This window comes from Urocampus carinirostris, chromosome 9 (assembly GCF_059441175.1).
Source record: "Urocampus carinirostris isolate Australia breed hairy pipefish chromosome 9, RoL_Ucar_1.0, whole genome shotgun sequence".
Classification (NCBI taxonomy): Eukaryota; Metazoa; Chordata; class Actinopteri; order Syngnathiformes; family Syngnathidae; genus Urocampus; species Urocampus carinirostris.
The window spans coordinates 44,008,667-44,033,306 of NC_142357.1; the positions used below are offsets into that span (position 1 = coordinate 44,008,667).

The 24,640-nt window shown below is 38.2% G+C and overlaps 1 protein-coding gene across 1 annotated transcript in view; it reads right to left on the reverse strand.

Moving 5' to 3' along the window:
• Window positions 1-2,117: 2,117 nt before the first annotated feature.
• The window catches only part of klhl4 (kelch-like family member 4), a 47,280-nt gene continuing 24,757 nt past the window's right edge, over window positions 2,118-24,640 (reverse strand). Inside the window, exons 5-10 of the mRNA XM_088344340.1 lie at window positions 24,101-24,287; window positions 22,331-22,555; window positions 15,111-15,273; window positions 8,764-8,976; window positions 4,569-4,740; window positions 2,118-2,379 (exon numbers count right to left, since the gene is read on the reverse strand). Of these exons, the coding sequence (XP_088200466.1) occupies window positions 2,320-2,379; window positions 4,569-4,740; window positions 8,764-8,976; window positions 15,111-15,273; window positions 22,331-22,555; window positions 24,101-24,287 (1,020 nt within the window). The 3' untranslated portion in view covers window positions 2,118-2,319. The remainder of the gene's footprint in view (window positions 2,380-4,568; window positions 4,741-8,763; window positions 8,977-15,110; window positions 15,274-22,330; window positions 22,556-24,100; window positions 24,288-24,640) is intronic.

The following is a 24,640-nucleotide window of genomic DNA, read 5'->3' on the forward strand; positions in this document are numbered from 1 at the left end:
AGATAGATAGATGTCTAGATAGATGTCTAGATAGATAGATGTCTAGATAGATGTCTAGATAGATAGATGTCTAGATAGATGTCTAGATAGATAGATGTCTAGATAGATAGATAGATGTCTAGATAGATAGATAGATAGATGTTTAGATGGATGTCTAGATAGATAGATGGATAGATGTTTAGATGGATGTCTAGATAGATAGATAGATAGTCTAGATAGAGAAAGGTCTAGATAGATAGATGTCTAGATGCCTAGATAGATGTCTAGATAGATGTCTAGATAGATGTCTAGATGGATGTTTAGATAGATGTCTAGATAGATAGATGTCTAGATAGATGTCTAGATAGATAGATGTCTAGATAGATAGATAGATAGATAGATGTCTAGATAGATAGATAGATAGATGTTTAGATGGATGTCTAGATAGATAGATGGATAGATGTTTAGATGGATGTCTAGATAGATAGATAGTCTAGATAGAGAGAGGTCTAGATAGATAGATGTCTAGATGCCTAGATAGATGTCTAGATAGATAGATGGATAGATAGATGTCTAAATAGAGAGAGGTCTAGATGCCTAGATAGATGTCTAGGTAGATGTCTAGATGGATGTTTAGATAGATAGATGTCTAGATAGATAGATGTCTCGATAGATGTCCAGATAGATGTCTAGATAGATAGATGGCTAGTGGGATAGATTTCTAGATAGATAAATGTCTAGATAGATGGATAGATGTTTAGATGGATGTCTAGATAGGTAGATGTTTAGATAGATAGGTGTCTAGATAGATAGATGTCTAGATAGATGTCTAGATAGATGTCTAGATAGATAGATGTCTAGATAGATAGATGTCTAGATAGATAGATAGATAGATGTCTAGATAGATAGATGTCTAGATAGATAGATAGATGTTTAGATGGATGTCTAGATAGATAGATGGATGGATGTTTAGATGGATGACTAGATAGATAGATAGTCTAGATAGAGAGAGGCCTAGATAGATAGATGTCTAGATGCCTAGATAGATGTCTAGATAGATAGATGGATAGATAGATGTCTAAATAGAGAGAGGTCTAGATGCCTAGATAGATGTCTAGGTAGATGTCTAGATGGATGTTTAGATAGATAGATAGATAGATAGATGTCTAGAGAGATAGATAGATAGATGTCTAGATAGATAGATGTCTCGATAGATGTCCAGATAGATGTCTAGATAGATAGCTAGTGGGATAGATTTCTAGATAGATAAATGTCTAGATGGATAGATGTTTAGATGGATGTCTAGATAGGTAGATGTTTAGATAGATAGGTGTCTAGATAGATAGATGTCTAGATAGATGTCTAGATAGATAGATGTCTAGATAGATAGATAGATGTCTAGATAGATAGATAGATGTCTAGATAGATAGATAGATGTTTAGATGTATGTCTAGATAGATAGATGGATAGATGTTTAGATGGATGTCTAGATCGATAGATAGTCTAGATAGAGAGAGGTCTAGATAGATAGATGTCTAGATGCCTAGATAGATGTCTAGATAGATAGATGTCTAGATAGATAGATGTCTAGATGGATAGATAGTTGTCTAGATAGAGAGAGGTCTAGATGCCTAGGTAGATGTCTAGGTAGATGTCTAGATATATAGATAAATGTCTAGATGGATGTTTAGATAGATAGATAGATAGATAGATAGATGTCTAGATAGATAGATGTCTCGATAGATGTCCAGATAGATGTCTAGATAGATAGATGGCTAGTGGGATATATTTCTAGATAGATAAATGTCTAGATAGATAGATACTTTATTCATCCCGGTAGGGAAATTCACACTTGCAGCAGTATCCTTGTGTTGAAAAACAAAATAATAAAATAAAGATATAGGTTAGAAAAATACCCAATATAACGTTTTGCTATAGAGTATTTAAATAGTGCTTCGGAAAACATACTGCCCCTTTAAACTTTTCAATTTTGCACCACATTTCAGACGTTTTAAGATGGAAAAATGTCTTTTTTTTTTGTCAAGAATCAGACCACAAGTGATATGGAAGGAAATTTATTTGTTTTTTGGAGGAAAGAACGAGTCTAAAATGTTCTTTCGGATGAAAATGGGAGCAAAACTTTTTTTATTTTTTTTTATTTTTTATTTCTGTTTTTATGTAAAAATGGACTAACAAAGCTATACACAAACTGCTGGGAGTTCCTTTGAAAAGTGCTGAGAATGTTAAGAATGCACATTCCGGTTTGTAGGGGGAATTGCCGGGGAGGGGCCGGGAAGGGCCGCCGAGGGGTTATTCTTTTTTTTTCCACGTGGAAAATGCTCAAGGAAGTTTGACCACCACCACGCAAGCCCCCGCCCGGCCGATATTGAGGGGCACCTCCTGCAAAACCAAAAAGAAATTTGCCTTTTTAGAGATTGACAATAATTATCGGGCGATAATCAATGATCCCTCTAAGCAGCGGTTGCATTTAACCCCTTTCTGCATCCACCCGCTACTTTACTGTACCAGCTCATGTCACTTCACACCAGAAATAAGTCAAATTTCCGCTCGAAAAGAATTCACAAGCGAATTCGGCAGGCAATCGCAACGCGGGCTCCTTCTGCGGTGATTTAAGCGCGGTATTTTGAAGTCAATGTTAGCGCGAGATTGAGTAAATGAAAGCAGGCATGCACGAAAGCTCGAGTTATTGCGAGAGAGAAAGGCAGCTGGACAAAGAAAAAAGAACTCTTTGAATTGTTTTTGTTTGCTTTCGTCCACGTTTAACCAAATATGATGTAACATTTTGCTCAAAATGCTTAAAAAGGAAGAAAAAATAAAGCAAAAAAGGAATACGAGACAAAAATAAAAAAGGAACAAAATAAAAAAAAGAAAAAGCAAGAAAAAAAGTCAAAATCTAGGAAAAAACAGAGAAAAAGAAGTAAAAGAAGAAAACAGGCAAGGAAAAAATAAAGTAAAAATACTTGGGACATTAGAGGGAACACTGCCAATAACGGTAAAAACCAGACTATGATTTTTAATCAGCCCACACAACTGGAAATATTTATTCTGTTAGAATATATTTTGATTTTCTATAAAAGAAGTAGCAAAGCTTGGTCTTGTCTCCTCCCTACCGCTTCATAATGTGCACCAGAATAGATCACTTAAAAGCTTAAAGAATTAATAGCAAAATAGCTGCCACGCATTTGTCTCTCAATAGAATACATTATCATTTCCTTAAAAAGTAGTCACACAATTTGGTTGTGTCTCCTCTCTACCTCTTTGTAATTAGTCACTGTAAATAGTTGCTATAAAATTCAATCAATCATCTGACTCTATTTCTTAGAAAAATGAATGGTTTGTAATTAAAAAATATTTAGATTTTTCTATAAAATTTGTAGCACAACTTGGTCGGCTCCTCTTGACTTCTCTACATAGTCACCATAATTACAGCAGTTGCTTAAATATTCAAATATGCGACAAAACTTGTTAGAAAACTTCAAAGCATTCATTTTTCTGATAAGAATATCTTCATTTTCTATACGGGTAGTAGTACAACTTGGTTTTGTATCCTCTCTACCTCTCTGTAATAAGATTATATTTTGATTTTCTAAAGAAACAGTAGCACAACTTGGTTGTGTGTCCTCTCTACCTCTCTGTAATGAGATTATATTTTGATTTTCTAAAGAAACAGTATCACAACTTGGTTTTGTATCCTCTCTACCTCTCTGTAATAAGATTATATTTTGATTTTCTAAATAAACAGTAGCACAACTTGGTTGTGTGTCCTCTCTACCTCTCTGTAATGAGATTATATTTTGATTTTCTAAAGAAACAGTATCACAACTTGGTTTTGTATCCTCTCTACCTCTCTGTAATAAGATTATATTTTGATTTTCTAAATAAACAGTAGCACAACTTGGTTGTGTATCCTCTCTACCTCTCTGTAATGAGATTATATTTTGATTTTCTAAATAAACAGTAGCACAACTTGGTTGTGTGTCCTCTCTACCTCTCTGTAATGAGATTATATTTTGATTTTCTAAAGAAACAGTATCACAACTTGGTTTTGTATCCTCTCTACCTCTCTGTAATAAGATTATATTTTGATTTTCTAAAGAAACAGTAGCACAACTTGGTTGTGTATCCTTCCTACCTCTCAGTAATGAGATTTTATTCTGATTTTCTAACGAAACAGTATCACAACTTGGTTGTGTATCCTTTCTACCTATCTGTAATGAAGTAGCAACACAAATTCCAGTATATTTTGGTTTTCAATAGGAATAGTAGCACAACTTGGTTGTGTCTCCTATCGACCTTTTTGTAATGTGCATTAAGAGCTCTAGGAAGAGAGCTCTGGAGAATTCATAGGAAAATAGATGCCACGCATTTGTTCCTTTATAAGAAGATATTTTCATTTACTCCAAAAGTAGTTACACAATTTGGTTGTTTCTCCTCTCTACCTCTCTTTAATTAGTCACTCGAACGAGTGGCTCTAACGTTACATCAGCCGACACTATTCGTTAGAAAGATTTAAATTGTATTGAGATTTTCTATAAAAGTAGAATCACTTGGTCGTGTCGCCTTTTTACCTCGGTCCAGTCGTTGTTGTGCGCGTCGTAGGACTGTACGGTGCTAAGGTAGGACTGCCCGTCGTAGCCGCCCACCGCGTATAAGCGGTCGCCCAATAAGCAAACTCCGACCGCGTCCCGGGCGACGCTGAGCGGCGATACCGTCGTCCACGTGTCCGTCTTTGGGTCGTACCTGCAAAAAAAAATCTGCATCTTTACCATACGTTACACCTTTGTTTTGTTTTATTCTAAAGACTTTGGTGCCGCTAATCAGTGAGTATCAAGCCTCTGGGAATCATATGAGTAAGATAAATCAGCACTAGACGAAAGGAACGGCATTGATCCGATCTTTGTCCGCACATCGAGGAGCCCCCACCTATACGTGTTGCTTCCTCAATACAGCGATTGAGAGTGTGAGGGCGGACCCGGAGTGACAAATATCATATGATGATCTTGCAATAAAATATTATTCTGAAAGCAAAGTGCGCTTGTGTTCATGGAAAGCATTGTTTATATCCAGGGTCTACAACTTTCTTCAAGCGTCAACCTACTTTTTCTTACCCCGTTTCATATGAATTTCTGAAGTAGCCACTCAGCTAGTGAAGGATTTCATATGATCAAATACAAATTATATTTAAATGCAAAAGATATTCACTGGTAATCTCGCGGAGAATGATGTTTCCAGAAAACAGCAGAAACTGGGACAAGGGCTGACGCAAGAGGAGCCTCTGTGACGCAGGAAGGGAGTTGTTCTGATAAGCTCTCAGTTTTTTAGACATTGCGACGCCCTTCGGCGAGGAGGTGGTGAAGCTGGCACCTGGCGCGCCCATGGGAGGAGCCGGCAAGCCAGCTTGTGAAAAGACGTGAGAAGATCGGAGAAGATAGAAGATCGAGCGGGACAATCGAAAGAGGAGGCTCGACGAAGACTAATTCGACTAATTCGATGGAATTCACTTAGTTGAATACTTTAAGAAAATAAATCTTTATCTTTTTTTTTTTTTACACATTCGTGTTAGAGTCATCTTTCGTACGGAAGATGACGATAACGCAAACGTACGATTAGCCTGGGTTAGCTCTATGATTGCGTTGAACATTCAGGTAAACATTCAGGGTGTTGGAACTGAGCCCAAATTTCAGGGTGCTGGAACAGAGCCCCCTTTCCAATGAAGCGCTAGCCACTTGTGGTGCTAAATGACTTGTAAACGACCCGATTTTTTTTATTTTTACACGTTCATGTTAGCGTCATCTTTCGTACGGAAGATTACGATAACGCGAACGTACGATTAGCCTGGGTTAGCTTCATGTTTACGTTAAACATTCGGGGTGTTGGAACGGATTGAAACGATTTACATTATTTTTAATGGGAAAAATGATTTCAGTGATTGAACAAATCGGTTCTCGAACAGGGTTCTGGAACGGATTATGGTCGAGAACCGAGGTTCTACTGTATATATATATATATATATATATATATTTCTCTTTGGATCTCTCTCTCTCTCTCTCCCTTTCTCTCTTTCTTTATCCCACCCTCTCTTTTTCTCTCCCCTTCTTTCTCTTATTTCTTTATCTCTTTTTCTTTCTCTAATCTACTAGTCCGGCCCCCGAGAGAATGTTTGTTCTATCGTGTGGCCCTCGAGTTCAAATGACTTTGACACCCCTGCCTAAAACGTCATTTCGCATGCAAAAATGAATTTCACATCTTAAAATCAATGATCATGAGTCAGCCTTCACAAAATCGATCGCTAAAACTTGAGTAAACCGCAACATTGAATTATTAGCCAATCTCACGAATTTAATATTGATTAACAGCCAAGATGATGAATACATTTTGAACTGGAAACGCATTTCATTTATGAAATGAGTTTTTAAAAATGTCGCTTTAATCTTTTGTATTTGTGTTAACTTGAAAAAGCTATCTAAAATCCCGGCTACTTTTTTCTATTGGAAAGACTCCAGAAATGGTCATTTATTTTTATTTATTATTTTATTAATTGTAGCCTAATAAATATAAATAGCGCCGAGCGAGGAATGAAAATACGTTCCCTTTAAGTCCTTACTTCTAATGACCGCTAGAGGGTAGCAGACTCCGTGTTATAAACGACTTGTGGGAGTATTAATAATAAAGAATACACAATTGATTTTCACTCAGGGACAAAAAAATTGTTTTAGTCTTGTTTAAAGTTTAAATTAGCTAAAATATATTTTTTATATACTAATGAGAGAAGGATGAACAAGGATTTAGAATGCTTTCCAGTTAAGGCCATACCGTTAATGACCACTAGAGTGTGCCAGACACCCTCAAAATAAACGGATGACCCGAGTAGCGTTAATCATAAAAAACACGTTTTATTTTTAACAGAAACAAAACTAAGTTTTCTTCTCAATTAAAGTTCAAATTAAATATAAAAATTGTTTTAAAAAAAAAACATAAATAGCTTGATACCAAGAAACATTTCCAAGTATCGATATTCACAAGAAATAGACTAATTTGAATAAAACGCAGAATTAGCATTTGGTATCGATATCCTGCGCATTTAAGAGTTAACGCTAACTCCTATAAAAAACATAGTACCGAAATTTCCTGACTTTTTAACTATAAAAACCACGAAAATGCACCCAACACCTTCTAAATTGGGGGTAGGCAAACTACAACCCCGGGTCACATGACCAGTGTCTCCAAAAATTATAAGTAGCTAGCTAAAATTGTCCTTACTTGCTATGTTTTGATTTTGATTTTTATCAGGAGAACACATATTTTATCTTTTAAGACATTTATCGCATTCAAAGACCCTTTGATTTGTTTGTAAACATTGGGACTTATCCGGTGGTCCAGGGCTTAGCTGACAGGAAGTTGGCTGGGTCAAGGCGACTTCCCCAACTGTCTTCAAGGAAATCGTGTAATTTTGGAGAATCGAAAGAGGACAAAACACTCCGAGAAAAACAACACGTCATCGCTGGCCGGTGCTGTTGAACGCAGGGTATAAAAAAGCTGATTGTCTCTTAGACGAATGAGAACGCTGTTTGAACGCTGATGAATGTTAATAGACGACTCTCTCCGTCAACTCTCTGCTCTTTTGTATATGTTTTGGGGCGAGGCCCGTATACGTCCTGCTCCGAAATGTTCTCTAAAAGTAAGAGAAAGAGAAATATATATAGAAACATTGTGAAAATAAGAAAGCAAAAAAGAGAAAGAGAAAAACAAAGGGAGAAAAGAAATGAAAAAGAGAGAGAGAGATATATAGAGAAGTACATGAGAAAGAAAGAAAAATGAGAGAAATATACAGAAAAGAAAAGAGAAACAAAGGGAGAAAAGAAATGATATTTATATACAGAGAAAGTACACAAGAAAGAAAGAAAAACGAAAAATATAAAGAAAAGAGAGAGAGAGAGCGAGAAAGCAAAAGAGAGTGAGAATGAGAAAGAAAAAAGAGAAAGAGAAATATATATAAAAAGATTGTGAAAATAAGAAAGCAAAAAAGAGAGAGAGAAACAAAGGGAGAAAAGAAATGAGAAAGAGAGAAAGAAGGATGTATAGAGAAAGTACATGAGAAAGAAAGAAAAATGAGAGAAATATAGAGAAAAGAAAAGAGAGAGCGAGAAAGCAAAAAGTAAGAGAAAGAGAAATATATATAAAAATATTGTGAAAATAAGAAAGCAAAAAAGAGAGAGAGAGAAACAAAGGGAGAAAAGAAATGAGAAAGAGAAAGAAGGATGTATAGAGAAAGCACATGAGAAAGAAAGAAAAACGAGAGAAATATAGAGAAAAGAAAAGAGAGAGCGAGAAAGAGAGAGGATGAGAAAGCAAAAAGTAAGAGAAAGAGAAATATATATAGAAAGATTGTGAAAATAAGAAAGCAAAAAAAGAGAGAGAGACAAACAAAGGGAGGAAAGAAATGAGAAAGAGAGATATATAGAGAAAGTACACGAGAAAGAAAGAAAAATGAGAGAAATATAGAGAAAGAAAAGAGAGTGAGAAAGAGAAAGAAAAAAAATAAGGGAGAAAGAGAGAAATATATATAGAGAGAGAGAAACAGGGAAAGAGTGAAAGAGAGAGAGAAAGAAATACTACTACAGTTGCTTGGTGAGCAGTACTTGGGTGACATCAAGTGGACATATTTCAAACCGCAGCTCATTTTTCTCTCGGGCTTCTCTCAGTGGTTAAATTAAACCAACAGTCTTAATCTGAAAAATCAGAAAACTTTGCCTCCTTTCTCACCTCTCGACACAATCGGAGAGCCTGGAGCAGTGATTGGACGCCGGGGCGTCGTGCCCGCCCACCGCGTACAGGAAGTTGTTGTAGGTGGCCACGCCCACTCCGCCCCGCCTCTTGGTCATGGGAGCGCACATACTCCATTTGTTGGTGTGAGGGTCGAAACATTCCATGGATCGGAGGCAGGAACTCCCGTCCCGGCCCCCCACCGCAAATAACCTGGAAACGGGAAGACAAATATTGGAAAAATTCCGGGATTCCGACTATGGGATGCCGTAAACCCCGCCCCCAAATCGTCGTGACTCTTAAATAGGATGAAAAACGCGAAATACAAAATCAAAAAGGTAAAGGAAACAAAACAAAAAAGTCTTTCTCATAATCCACTGGCTTGAAATGGTTCAGTCCATTTAATTCCCGCATAGTAGTATTCCTGCATTAGTATTTCTATAATCTATAATATATATCTGTAATATATCTGTAATATTACTTTGTAGTCGTAATTTCGTTGTATTACTGTAGTATTATTTATTTATTTATTTATTTTGTAGTATTTCTACAGTGGTATTTTTGTAGCATTTCCATTGTGAAACTTGTTAGTATAGGTATAGTATTTTTGTAGTATTACTTGAGTGGTATTTTTGGGGTATTTTTGCAGTATTTATGCAGTCCTATATTTGTAGTATTTTTGTAGGATTATTTCTGTATGTATGTATTTATTTCTGTTATATATTCGTATTTTTGCAGTGGTATTTTTGTAGTATTTCCATAGTAGAACCTTTTTCGTATTTCTATAGTATTTTTGTAGTATTACTTAAGTGGTGGGTTTTTTTTCGTATTTTTGTAGTATTTCTGTAGTACTACTAGTAAAATATTTCTATCGAAGTATTTGTGTAGTATATTTACAGTGGTATTTTTGTAGTATTTCCATAGTAGAGTCTTTTTAGCATATCTATAGTATTTTTGTAGTATTACTTGAGTGGTATTTTTGGGGTATTTTTGCAGTATTTATGCAGTCCTATATTTGTAGTATTTTTGTAGGATTACAGTAATTATTTCTGTATGTATGTATTTATTTCTGTTATATTTCGTATTTTTGTAGTATTTTTACAGTGGTATTTTTGTAGTATTTCCATAGTAGAACCTTTTTCGTATTTCTATAGTATTTTTGTAGTATTACTTAAGTGGTGGGTTTTTTTTCGTATTTTTGTAGCATTTCTGTAGTACTACTAATAAAATATTTCTATCGAAGTATTTGTGTAGTATATTTACAGTGGTATTTTTGTAGTATTTCCATAGTAGAGTCTTTTTAGTATATCTATAGTATTTTTGTAGTATTACTTGAGTGGTATTTTTGGGGTATTTTTGCAGTATTTATGCAGTCCTATATTTGTAGTATTTTTGTAGGATTACAGTAATTATTTCTGTATGTATGTATTTATTTCTGTTATATTTCGTATTTTTGTAGTATTTTTACAGTGGTATTTTTGTAGTATTTCCATAGTAGAACCTTTTTCGTATTTCTATAGTATTTTTGTAGTATTACTTAAGTGGTGTTTTCTTTTTCGTATTTTTGTAGCATTTCTGTAGTACTACTAATAAAATATTTCTATCGAAGTATTTGTGTGGTATATTTACAGTGGTATTTTTGTAGTATTTCCATAGTAGAGTCTTTTTAGTATATCTATAGTATTTTTGTAGTATTACTTGAGTGGTATTTTGGGGGTATTTTTGCAGTATTTATGCAGTCCTATATTTGTAGTATTTTTGTAGGATTACAGTAATTATTTCTGTATGTATGTATTTATTTCTGTTATATTTCGTATTTTTGTAGTATTTTTACAGTGGTATTTTTGTAGTATTTCCATAGTAGAACCTTTTTCGTATTTCTATAGTATTTTTGTAGTATTACTTAAGTGGTGGGTTTTTTTTCGTATTTTTGTAGTATTTCTGTAGTACTACTAATAAAATATTTCTATAGAAGTATTTGTGTAGTATATTTACAGTGGTACTTTTGTAGTATTTCCATAGTAGAGTCTTTTTAGTATATCTATAGTATTTTTGTAGTATTACTTGAGTTGTATTTTGGGGTATTTTTGTAGTATTTCTCTAGTAGTACTGCCGTTGTCTCATCTCATCTCATTAGCTGCACCGCTTATCCTCAGTAGGGTCGCGGGGGAGCTGGAGCCCATCCCAGCCATCTTCAGGCAGTGGGCAGGAGGCACTGGGACATTCTAGAATGCCTAGGGACAATTTGGACCGGCCAATGAACCTGACATGCATGTTTTTGGAATGTGGGAGGAAACCCACGCAAGCACGGGGAGAACATGCAAACTCCACACAGGAGGTTCAATCTCATGACCTCAGAACTGTGCCGCACACGCGCTAACCACTGCAAATTTATATTGTGCACAAAAACAATAAGTACAATTTTTTTTATTGTTTAGACAAGTGGCTAACAGAAGTGACTAGAGAAAAAGACAGTGGAAAAAAAAGCAGGCAATGCCTCAACTGTGGAACTCTGTAATGTTGGATTTTATGACATGCTGTGGACGGTGACACTGAAGGATGAAGTAGGAGCACCTAATAATAACAATAGTGGCTAGCAGAGATCCTTAGCCCCTGGCACATGCCTAACACGAGTGACTAGAAAAGGAAACAGTGGAAAAGAAAATTAAAGATGCTTGAATCATTGAACTTGTGTTGCGCGAGCAGCTGTGCAAGGCGAGTAGGAGCAGTTATAGTAACAATAGCTGCTAGCGGTGAACCATAACCCAGAAGGAAAGTGGCTAACAGGAGTGACTAGAGAAGAAGACAGTGGAAAAAAGCAGGCAATGCCTCAATTGTGGAACTCTTGTAATGTTGGATTTTAGGACATGCTGTGGAAGGTGACACTGAAGGATGAAGCAGGAGCACCTAACAACAATAGTGGCTAGCAGAGATCCTTAGCCCGCTAGCAAATGCCTAAAACGAGTGACTAGAAAAGGAAACAGTAGAAAAGAAATGGAAAAATGCCTAAATCATTGAACTTTGTGTTGTTTATTTGCACAAGCAGCTGTGCAAGGCAAGAAGAAGCAGTTACAGTAACTATAACTGCTAGCGGCGAACCATAACCCACAGGCAAGTGGCTAACTGGAGTGACTAGAGAAGAAGACAGTGAAAAAAGTGGGCAATGCCTGAATTACGGAACTCTATATTGTTGGATTTTATGACATGCTGCGGAAGGTGACACTGAAGGATGAAGTAGGAGCACCTAACAATAACAATAGTGGCTAGCAGAGATCCTTAGCCCGCTAGCACATGCCTAAAACGAGTGACTAGAAAAGGAAACAGTGGAAAAGAAAATTAAAGATGCTTGAATCATTGAACTTGTGTTGCGCGAGCAGCTGTGCAAGGCGAGTAGGAGCAGTTATAGTAACAATAGCTGCTAGCGGTGAACCATAACCCAGAAGGAAAGTGGCTAACAGGAGTGACTAGAGAAGAAGACAGTGGAAAAAAAACAAGCAATGCCTCAACTGTGGAACTCTGTAATGTTGGATTTTATGACATGCTGTGGACGGTGACACTGAAGGATGAAGTAGGAGCACCTAATAATAACAATAGTGGCTAGCAGAGATCCTTAGCCCCTGGCACATGCCTAAAACGAGTGACCAGAAAAGGAAACAGTAGAAAAGAAATGGAAAAATGCCTAAATCATTGAACTTTGTGTTGTTTATTTGCACGAGCAGCTGTGCAAGGCAAGAAGAAGCAGTTACAGTAACTATAACTGCTAGCGGCAAACCATAACCCACAGGCAAGTGGCTAACTGGAGTGACTAGAGAAGAAGACAGTGAAAAAAGTGGGCAATGCCTGAATTACGGAACTCTATATTGTTGGATTTTAAGACATGCTGTGGAAGGTGACACTGAAGGATGAAGCAGGAGCACCTAACAACAATAGTGGCTAGCAGAGATCCTTAGCCCGCTAGCACATGCCTAAAACGAGTGACTAGAAAAGAAAACAGTAGAAAAGAAATGGAAAAATTCCTAATTCATTGAACTTTGTGTCGTTTATTTGCACGAACAGCTGTGCAAGGCTAGAAGAAGCAGTCACAGTAACTATAACTGCTAGCGGCGAACCATAACCCACAGGCAAATGGCTAACAGGAGTGACTAGAGAAGAAGACAGTGAAAAAAGTGGGCAATGCCTGAATTACGGAACTCTATTTTGTTGGATTTTAAGACATGCTGTGGAAAGTGACTGACACTGAAGGACGAAGCAGGAGCAGCTAGCAATAACAATAGCAGCTAGCAGGAAAAGCTACTGAGCATGATGCTAGCTTTAGCTACACACAGCAGCTAACAACAACAATAGAAGCTAGCAGGCGAAGCTACTAAGGACAAAATAAGCTATCAAACAAGGATTCAACCTAACTTTTGAATACCACGAATTGTGCAGGAAATCCGGAAATAATTCGTCATAGTTTTCAGGAGATTATTAGATAACGTTTGGTATCAAACTGGTGTGTGTGTGTGTGTCAGGAAGAGATATGAAAAAAAAATTGCAATATTTTGTCCCCCGAGTGAAAAGCGGCAATTGTAGTGCATGTTTCCTGCCTGGATCACGAGAATCACGAGCCCGGCAGCGAAATGTTTCCAGCTCGGAAATAAAAACCTCTTTCTTGTCTTTTTCGACCTAGATTCCCAAATAACTCCAACTCCGGAGCATGATTTTCTTCTTAACTTAAAGTGACAGTGCGTAATAATGCACCAATAGGTGTGGAAGCCCACTTCGATTATTCCGAAGACTTCTTCTAGATTTTCTGAATACAAACCAGAGACAGGACATTGATGAACGAAACAACTGTATACACCCAGAGCGGCTGAAAAGAGCTTACATATGTGGCTAGAGAAGGAAAGAGTGGAAAAAGTCAACAATGCCTAAATGGCGAACTTGGCGACCATCACATGCAGGCCTTGTGGAAGGCAAATGACACTGAATGACCAACCAGGAGCACTTGACATTTATAGTAGCATCTAGCAAGGAGCCATAGCTTACAACCAAGTGGATAACATGAGTGGCTAGAGAAGGAAAGAGTAGAAAAAGTCAAGGATGCCTAAATGGAGGACTTGCTGACCATCACATGCAGGCTTTGTGGAAGGCAAATGACATTGAAAGACAAACCCAGAGCACTTAACATTTATAGTAGCATCTAGCAAGGAGCCATACCCTGCAACCAAGTGGATAACATGAGTGGCTAGAGAAGGAAAGAGTGAAAAAAGTCAACAATGCCTAAATGGCGAACTTGGCGACCATCACACGTAGGCCTTGTGGAAGGCAAATGACAATGAATGACCAACCTGGAGCACCTAACACTTATAGTAGCATTGAGCAAGGAGCCATACCTTGCAACCAAGTGGATAACATGAGTGGCTAGAGAAGGAAAGAGTGGAAAAAGTCAACAATGCCTAAATGGCAGACTTATACAGGCCTTGTGGAAGGCAAATGACATTGAAAGACAAACCCGGAGCACTTAACATTTATAGTAGCATCTAGCAAGGAGCCATACCCTGCAACCAAGTGGATAACATGAGTGGCTAGAGAAGGAAAGAGTGGAAAAAGTCAACAATGCCTAAATGGCAGACTTATACAGGCCTTGTGGAAGGCAAATGACATTGAAAGACAAACCCGGAGCACTTAACATTTATAGTAGCATCTAGCAAGGAGCCATACCCTGCAACCAAGTGGATAACATGAGTGGCTAGAGAAGGAAAGAGTGGAAAAAGTCAACAATGCCTAAATGGCAGACTTATGCAGGCCTTGTGGAAGGCAAATGACACTGAATGACCAACCTGGAGCACTTAACATTTATAGTAGCATCTAGCAAGGAGCCATACCCTGCAACTAAGTGGATAACATGAGTGGCTAGAGAAGGAAAGAGTGGAAAAGGTCAACAATGCCTAAATGGCAAACTTGGCGACCATCACATGCAGGCCTTGTGGAAGGCAAGTGACACTGAATGAACAACCTGGAGCACTTAACATTTATAGTACCATCTAGCAAGGAGCCACAGCATGCAACCAAGTGGATAACATGAGTGGCTAGAGAAGGAAAGAGTGGAAAAAGTCAAGGATGCCTAAATGGAGGACTTGCCGACCATCACATGCAGGCCTTGTGGAAGGCAAATGACACTGAATGACCAACCTGGAGCACTTAACATTTATATAGTATTTAAACCACGAGAGGTTCCTATATCATACTGTCCCTTTAAGAAAGTATATGTTTTAAACGCTGTTTGGTTCAGATAGGGTTTTTGGGTGATGTTTATTTATTTGTTTCTTTTTATAAATTGTTGTTGAATGGGCGAAGGGACCTACTTCCCGTTGAGGGCGGTGACTCCCATGGTGCTCCTGGGCGTGGACATGCTAGCGACGTAGTTCCATTGGCGGGCTTGGGGGTCCCAACGCTCCACCGTGTTCAGGTAGCTCCAACCGTCGTGGCCCCCCACTGCATACATGGGGCCCTCCAGAACCGCGATACCTAAAATAAAAAATCAAATGAAAATAAATTCCGCCATATCAATCGTAAAAACTATACAAATGAAGTAGTCGACGGTAATAGCGGCGAGCCATAGCATGCATCCAAGTGGCTAGAGAAGGTAACAGCAGTAAAAAGTACAAGTAGACTATATCACTGAGGCTCACGTGAGTGGTTAGAGAAGAAAACAGTGGAAAAGTCCATTGGGACTGGATCATGGAACTTGGCAATTATAATAGCGGCTAGTGGTAAGCCATAGCATGCATCCAAGTGGCTAGAGAAGGTAACAGCGGTAAAAAGTATAAGTAGACTGTATCACTGTGGCTCACGTGAGTGGTTAGAGAAGGAAACAGTGGAAACAGGTCCACTGGGACTGGATCATGGAACTTGGCAATGTTTGCGGCTAGTGGTAAGCCATAGCATGCATCCAAGTGGCTAGAGAAGGTAACAGCGGTAAAAAAGTATAAGTAGACTATATCACTGTGGCTCACGTGAGTGGTTAGAGAAGGAAACAGTGGAAACAAGTCAAATGGGACTGGATCATCGAGTTGGCAATTATAATAGCAGCTAGTGGTAAGCCATAGCATGCATCCAAGTGGCTAGAGAAGGTAACAGCGGTAAAAAGTACAAGCAGACTATATCACTGTGGCTCACGTGAGTGGTTAGAGAAGGAAACAGTGGAAACAAGTCAAATGGGACTGGATCATGGAATTGGCAATTATAATAGCGGCTAGTAGTAAGCCATATCATACATCCAAGTGGCTAGAGAAGGTAACAGCGGTAAAAAGTACAAGCAGACTATATCACTGTGGCTCACGTGAGTGGTTAGAGAAGGAAACAGTGGAAACAAATCAAATGGGACTGGATCATGGAATTGGCAATTATAATAGCGGCTAGCAGCAGGTCATAGTCTGTGGCTCACATGAGTGGCTAGAGACGGAAAATGTGCACAAAAAAAGTAGAAGACTTAATTCCGCAGCTAACAATAATAATAGCAGCTAGTCGTAAGGCATAGCATGCGGCCAAGTGGCTAGAGAAGGAAACTGTGGTAAAATATCAGTAGACTACATCACGGAAATTAGCGATTTTTGCATATGACAATAATAATGGCGGATAGCGGCGAGCCATAGCCTGTGGCTCACAGGAGTGGCTAGAGAAGGTAACAGCGGTAAAAAATATCACGAAAATTAGCGATGTTTACAGCTAACAATAATAATAGTGGCTAGCAGCGAGCCATACCGTAAGTGGCTAGAGAAAGAAACAGTGGATAATACGTCAAAATATATGCATATGTAACTCTGGAGTTAAAAGTCTGAGGTTAAAGCTTTAAAGCTGTTTTAACTCTGAGACGACAGCTTTAACGCTCCCTTGAATCTTGTCTTACAGTTTTAAGCTGATTTTATATTTGAGTTAAAGCGAATAAGCTGCTTTAAAGCACCTTTCGCTTTTAGATAGATAGATAGATAGATGTCAAGATAGAGAGATGTCTAGATACATAGATAGATGACAAGAAAGATAGATATATGTCTAGAAAGATAGATAGATGCCTAGATAGAGATAGATAGCTAGATAGATAGATAGCTGTCTAGATAGATAGATGTCTAGATGGATGTCAAGTGGATGTCTAGATAGATAGATGACTTGAAAATGACTTGACTAGATAGATGTCTAGAAAGATAGATAGAGATAGATAGATGTCTAGATGGATAAATGTCTAGATAGATGTCCAGATAGAAAGATGTCTAGATAGATAGATGTCTAGATTTCTAGAGAGATAGATGTCTAGATAGATGGATAGATGTCTTTATAGATGTCTAGATAGAGGGATGTCTAGATGGAAAAATGTCTAGATGGGTAGATGTCTTGATAGATGTCTAGATAGAGGGATGTCTAGATGGAAAGATGTCTAGATAGGTAGATGTCTAGCTGGATGTCTAGATGTATGTCAAGATAGATGTCTAGATGTCTAGCTGGATGTCTAGATTTCTAGAGAGATGTCTAGATTTCTAGATAGATAGATGTCTAGATTTCTAGATGTCTAGATAGATAGATAGATAGATGTCTAGAAAGATAGATATATGTCTAGAAAGATAGATAGATGCCTAGATAGAGATAGATAGCTAGATAGATAGATAGCTGTCTAGATAGATAGATGTCTAGATGGATGTCAAGTGGATGTCTAGATAGATAGATGACTTGAAAATGACTTGACTAGATAGATGTCTAGAAAGATAGATAGAGATAGATAGATGTCTAGATGGATAAATGTCTAGATAGATGTCCAGATAGAAAGATGTCTAGATAGATAGATGTCTAGATTTCTAGAGAGATAGATGTCTAGATAGATGGATAGATGTCTTTATAGATGTCTAGATAGAGGGATGTCTAGATGGAAAAATGTCTAGATGGGTAGATGTCTTGATAGATGTCTAGATAGAGGGATGTCTAGATGGAAAGATGTCTAGATAGGTAGATGTCTAGCTGGATGTCTAGATGTATGTCAAGATAGATGTCTAGATGTCTAGCTGGATGTCTAGATTTCTAGAGAGATGTCTAGATTTCTAGATAGATAGATGTCTAGATTTCTAGATGTCTAGATAGATAGATAGATGTCAAGAAAGATAGATAGATATATGTCTAGAAAGATAGATAGATGCCTAGATAGAGATAGATAGCTAGATAGATAGATAGCTGTCTAGATGGATGTCAAGTGGATGTCTAGATAGATAGATGACTTGAAAATGACTTGACTAGATAGATGTCTAGAAAGATAGATAGAGATAGATAGATGTCTAGATGGATAAATGTCTAGATAGATGTCCAGATAGAAAGATGTCTAGATAGATAGATGTCTAGATTTCTAGAGAGATAGATGTCTAGATAGATGGATAGATGTCTTTATAGATGTCTAGATAGAGGGATGTCTAGATGGAAAAATGTCTAGATGGGTAGATGTCTTGATAGATGTCTAGATAGAGGGATGTCTAGATGGAAAGATGTCTAGATAGGTAGATGTCTAGCTGGATGTCTAGATGTAGGTCAAGATAGATGTCTAGATGTCTAGCTGGATGTCTAGATTTCTAGAGAGATGTCTAGATTTCTAGATAGATAGATGTCTAGATTTCTAGATGTCTAGATAGATAGATAGATGTCAAGAAAGATAGATAGATATATGTCTAGAAAGATAGATAGATGCCTAGATAGAGATAGATAGCTAGATAGATAGATAGCTGTCTAGATAGATAGATGTCTAGATGGATGTCAAGTGGATGTCTAGATAGATAGATGACTTGAAAATGACTTGACTAGATAGATGTCTAGAAAGATAGATAGAGATAGATAGATGTCTAGATGGATAAATGTCTAGATAGATGTCCAGATAGAAAGATGTCTAGATAGATAGATGTCTAGATTTCTAGAGAGATAGATGTCTAGATAGATGGATAGATGTCTTTATAGATGTCTAGATAGAGGGATGTCTAGATGGAAAAATGTCTAGATGGGTAGATGTCTTGATAGATGTCTAGATAGAGGGATGTCTAGATGGAAAGATGTCTAGATAGGTAGATGTCTAGATGTATGTCAAGATAGATGTCTAGATGTCTAGCTGGATGTCTAGATTTCTAGAGAGATGTCTAGATTTCTAGATAGATAGATGTCTAGATTTCTAGATGTCTAGATAGATAGATAGATAGATGTCAAGAAAGATAGATAGATATATGTCTAGAAAGATAGATAGATGCCTAGATAGAGATAGATAGATGTCTAGATGTCTAGATAGATAGATGTCTAGATGTCTAGATAGATAGATAGATAGATAGATAGATAGATAGATAGATAGATAGATAGATAGATAGATAGATAGATAGATAGATAGATAGATAGATAGATAGATAGATAGATAGATAGATAGATAGATAGATAGATAGATAGATAGATAGATAGATAGATAGATAGATAGATAGATAGATAGATAGATGGATACTTTATTCAACACTTTTGAGAAATTCACACTTCTGGCAGTATCTTTGTGTTGAAAAATAAAATAATAAAATAAAGATATAGAAAACAAAAATACCCAATATGACGTGTCGATAGAGTATTTAAATAGCGCTACGGAAAATACACCCTGTTATAAAAATAGGGTAATATGCAAAATGTGTTTTTTTTGTGTGGGGTTTCATGTGGGCTTTCACTCCCCAGGGTGGAGTTAAAGAGCCTCATGGCATGAGAAAGAAATGATCTCCTCAGTCAAACTGCTTTCACGCTTGAATCGGAGATAATATTTAAAGTTCTATGTTTTCTTTTTTTAAGAAATTACTTTTAAGAATAAAATTGTTTTTCTTCTTCCCGATTCGATTCAAATCATCGTCATTCTGAGAGAGACACACTTCCGATCGTAAATAACGAATTAAGATTAAAAAAAAAAAACGTTTCCAGCGGCAAGGCCCTTTTCCTGCCCGGCGCATAAATGTCGAGGTACAAAACTTGGAAAACAGGATGCCGGTGAAACTTTCCCTTTTGTCCCAAATCTCAGAGGAAGACGCTTTTATCACTCGTTTTCCGTCGACTGTTTTGTGGAGACCGGAGAGGACGAGCCCGATGGAAGAACAACTTATTTTGTTATGACAATGTTACCGGGTTGTAGGGGAACAATCGGGCCTAAAAGAATCCAACCCGACCCGAGAGAAAAAGAGAGGGAAATAAAGAAAGAGAGGGAGAAAGGGAGAAAGAAAAGAGAGAGAAAGAGACAGAGAAAGAGAGAAAAAGAGAGAGAGAGAGAAAGAGAGAGAGAGAATGAGAGAGAGAAAAAAGGAGAGTGAGAGCGAAAGAAAGAAAGAGAGAGAGAGAGAAAGAAAGAGAGGGGGAAAGAGGAAAAGAAAGTAAGAGAGAGAAAGAGAAACAGAAAGAGAGAAGGAGAGAAAGAAAGAGAAAGAGAGGAAGCGAGAGAAAAAGAGAGAGAAAAAGAGAGAGAAAAAGAGAGAGAGAGGGGCAAAGAGAAAGAGAGAAAGAGAGGGAGAAAGAGAAAGAGAAAAAAAAAAGAGAGAGAGAGAGAAAGAGAGAGAGACCCGAGGATTTACAAGCCCAAACCCGACCGATCAACTTAAGTTGAAGCACCGGGCACGAAGGAAACCTGAAGCTGAACTTCGGCACCGTTTTGGCACAGAAGTACGCGTTTCCGCCGAAGGTCGGACGCTCCCCTACTTACGACCGTTCGACTTACAAAAAACGGTAGATACGAACTTTTAGATACAAATATTTTTTTGTTCTGCCTAAATAAATGCAGTTTGGTGGGGGAAGGGCCCCCCAGAGTTGGGAGCGCGACCAAGGAGATGGACGTAAGTTCCTCCTGTTCTGGCCCCTCCCCCTCTTCAACTGCCAGTTGTAAAAAAGTCGAATGCCTGGTGTATCTTTTTAGCGTTAGCAACTTGGAAATAGCTCTCCACATGTAAGAGGTCGGTTTAGACCCCACATCACCCAGCATCCACCCTGAAGAAGAAATCTGGCTTCTACTTCCTGGTTCATGTAAACATAACAACGTGTACTGTATCTCCAGCGCGCTAAGAACTTTGAAATTTTTTATTGTCAAGTCAACTGCAGACGACTATTACACCATCAATAATATTTATCACACCAAAAAAGAAAAATAAATACTATGGAAATAGTACAAAAACACTAGTACAGTATAACTAAATACAAAAATACTACTACAGAAATATTACAAAACTACTAAATTAATACTACATAAATACTGTCTAATATCTCGAAAAGAAGAGGCGAGCCATTTCTTTTAAAACGAAAGTGAAATAAGAAAGCTTGATGCGGTGGAGAAAATGGTTGAATCACTTTTTTTTGGCCAATTTTTAGCACGGAGGAAGAAGTCGCCTAACTCTTGAAGCTCATCTTCCAAGATTAAATTAAACTCAATTTTATCTTTATATTATTAGCATATTATTTTATGAAACGTTTATTTTTTGAGTACAAAATAATACAAGCCTTAAACATACTCATCTAAACCTTAAACATACAAAATATAGCATTGAAGCAACAACGCCAGAATGCAGTTTTGGGTTTACTCCCGGCTCGGACCCCCAAATGGAGTGTGCAGTACGTGCGGTGTCCAAGTGCAGCGCCAGAGCGCACCCTTTGGCACCGAAGTGTGCATTTTGGCCAGGTGTCTTTCGAGAGAAAGAGAGAGAAATAGAAAGAGACAGAGAGAGACTGACAGAAAGAGAGACAGACAGAGAGAGAGGGACAGACAGGGAGAAACAGAGACAGACAGACAGACAGAGACAGTCAGACAAACAGAGAGAGAGAAAGACAGGGAGAGACAGACAGACAGACAGACAGACAGATAGAGACAGACAGACAGAGACAGACAGAGGGACAGACAGACAGAGACAGAAACAGACAGAAAGACAGAGACAGAGACAGACATACATAGAGAGAGACAGACAGGGAGAGACAGACAGACATATAGAGACAGACAGACAGACATATAGAGACAGACAGACAGGGTTGTCAAACTCATTTTAACTCGGGGGGGGGCACACGATAGAACAAACATTCTGTCAGGGGCCGGACTAGTAGATTAAAGAGAACAAAAAAGAGATCAAGAAATAAGAGAAAGAGGGAGAGAGCGTGAGAAACAAAAAATAAAAAGTCGTGAGAGAGGGGGAAAAAAGAAAGGGAAAGGAAGAAAGAAATCCAAAGAGAAATAGAAAGACAGAAGGAGAGAGAAAAAGAAAAGAGAACGCGAGAGAGAGAGAGAGAGAGAGAGAGAAAGAGAAAGAGAAAAGAGAACACAAGAGAGAAAGAGAAAAGATAATGCGAGAGAGAGAGATAGAGAAAGATAAAAGAGAACGCAAGAAAGAGAGAGAGAGAGAAAAGGGAACGCGAGAGAGAGAGAGAGAGAGAGAGAGAGAGAGAGAGAAAAGAGAACATATTAAGTGGTTTTTAAAGGACATCTAGATGGATAGAAGGAAAAAAAACTAGAAAAATGGATTGATCGACAGATGGGTATAGATATATGTATATATATGTAGAAAGCGATAGATACCAAGTCCGTGTCGATGCGTGGACATGGGCGGCATGGCGGCCCAAACTCCACTGAGGGGATTGTAGCACTCCACCATGTTGGAGGTCTTGAGGCCGTCCCTCCCGCCCACGACGTACAATTTGTTGTCCATCACCGCAACGCCGAACTGCAGACGACGCCCGTTCATGGCGCCCACCGGGACCCAAGTGTTGCTCCTCAGATCGTATTTCTCGATCGTGGTGGAACCTGAGGAACCCAAATCCAAAATCAATCAAGAACTTTGCTGATTCTGATGAAAACGTTCCAAGTCCTATTTCTCATTCCTAGTGGAACCTGAAGACCCCAAACCCAAATCACTCGAGATCTTTGGCAATTCTCAAGAAAATGTTCAGGTCATATTTCTCAATTGTGGTGGAACCTGAGGAACCCAAATCCAAAATCAATCAAGAACTTTGCTGATTCTGATGAAAACGTTCCAAGTCCTATTTCTCATTCGTGGTGGACCCTGAAGACCCCAAACCCAAATCACTCGAGATCTTTGGCAATTCTCAAGAAAATGTTCAGGTCATATTTCTCAATTGTGGTGGAACCTGAGGAACCCAAATCCAAAATCAATCAAGAACTTTGCTGATTCTGATGAAAACGTTCCAAGTCCTATTTCTCATTCGTGGTGGACCCTGAAGACCCCAAACCCAAATCACTCGAGATCTTTGGCAATTCTCAAGAAAATGTTCAGGTCATATTTCTCAATTGTGGTGGAACCTGAGGAACCCAAATCCAAAATCAATCAAGAACTTTGCTGATTCTGATGAAAACGTTCCAAGTCCTATTTCTCATTCGTGGTGGACCCTGAAGACCCCAAACCCAAATCACTCGAGATCTTTGGCAATTCTCAAGAAAATGTTCAGGTCATATTTCTCAATTGTGGTGGAACCTGAGGAACCCAAATCCAAAATCAATCAAGAACTTTGCTGATTCTGATGAAAACGTTCCAAGTCCTATTTCTCATTCGTGGTGGACCCTGAAGACCCCAAACCCAAATCACTCGAGATCTTTGGCAATTCTCAAGAAAATGTTCAGGTCATATTTCTCAATTGTGGTGGAACCTGAGGAACCCAAATCCAAAATCAATCAAGAACTTTGCTGATTCTGATGAAAACGTTCCAAGTCGTATTTCTCATTCGTGGTGGACCCTGAAGACCCCAAACCCAAATCACTCGAGATCTTTGCCAATTCTGATGAAAATGTTCAGTTCACATTTCTCGATTGTGGTGGAACCTGAGGAACCGGAATCCAAGATCAATCAAGAACTTTGCTGATTCTGATGAAAACGTTCCAAGTCGTATTTCTCATTCCTGGTGGAACCTGAAGACCCCAAACCCAAATCACTCGAGATCTTTGCCAATTCTGATGAAAATTTTCAGGTCACATTTATCAATTGTGGTGGAACCCAAATCTAAAATCAATCGAGGACTTTGCCAATTCTGATGAAAACGTTCAAGTCCTATTTCTCATTCGTGGTGGAACCTGAAGACCCCAAACCCAAATCACTCGAGATCCTTGCCAATTCTGATGAAACTTTTCAGGTCACATTTCTCGATTATGGTGGAACCTGAGGAACCCAAAACCAAGATCAATTAAGAACTTTGCCGATCCCGATGAAAACGTTCTGGTCGTATTTTTCGATCGTGGTGGAACCTCAAGAACCCAAAACCCGAATCGATCGATGGAGCCTGGAGAACCTGAAACCCGAATCAAGGCTTTTACGAATTCTGAGAAAACGTTCCTCACCTTTAGTGGCATCCATGCCCCCTACAGCGTAGAGCGCCCCCACAGTGGACTTCCTGGGTTTGGTTCTGGGGCTCTGGAACATGGGCCGGCGCTCGGGCAGGAGGTGGTACCTCATGGCCTCCATGAGCAGTTTTTGGCATTCAAGGTCATCCGAGAACATCTTGTTGTTTTCAAGGTCGGCGATGAGCTGCAGTGACAGAAATGAGGCATGTTTTTTCATTTCTGGATTTGGAATTGGAAAAAAACTTGATACTGCTTTTCTAGATTACTCTAGATTAGCCCTTTTACTTGTTTTTTGGCTATTTTCCAGTACTTTTTAGTACTTTTTTCATACCTTCCACTATTTGTTAATACATTTTCAGTACTTTTTTTCATCATTTTCAGGATTTTTTTTTTCTGGACTTTTTTAAAAATATGTTTCACTGTTTTAGTACTTTTTAATACTTTAATACTTGTCACAATCTTTCCCACTTTTCATAATCTTTTACACACTTTTGACACGTTTTTGCTACTTTTCACTCTTTTGAATACTTTTTCGTA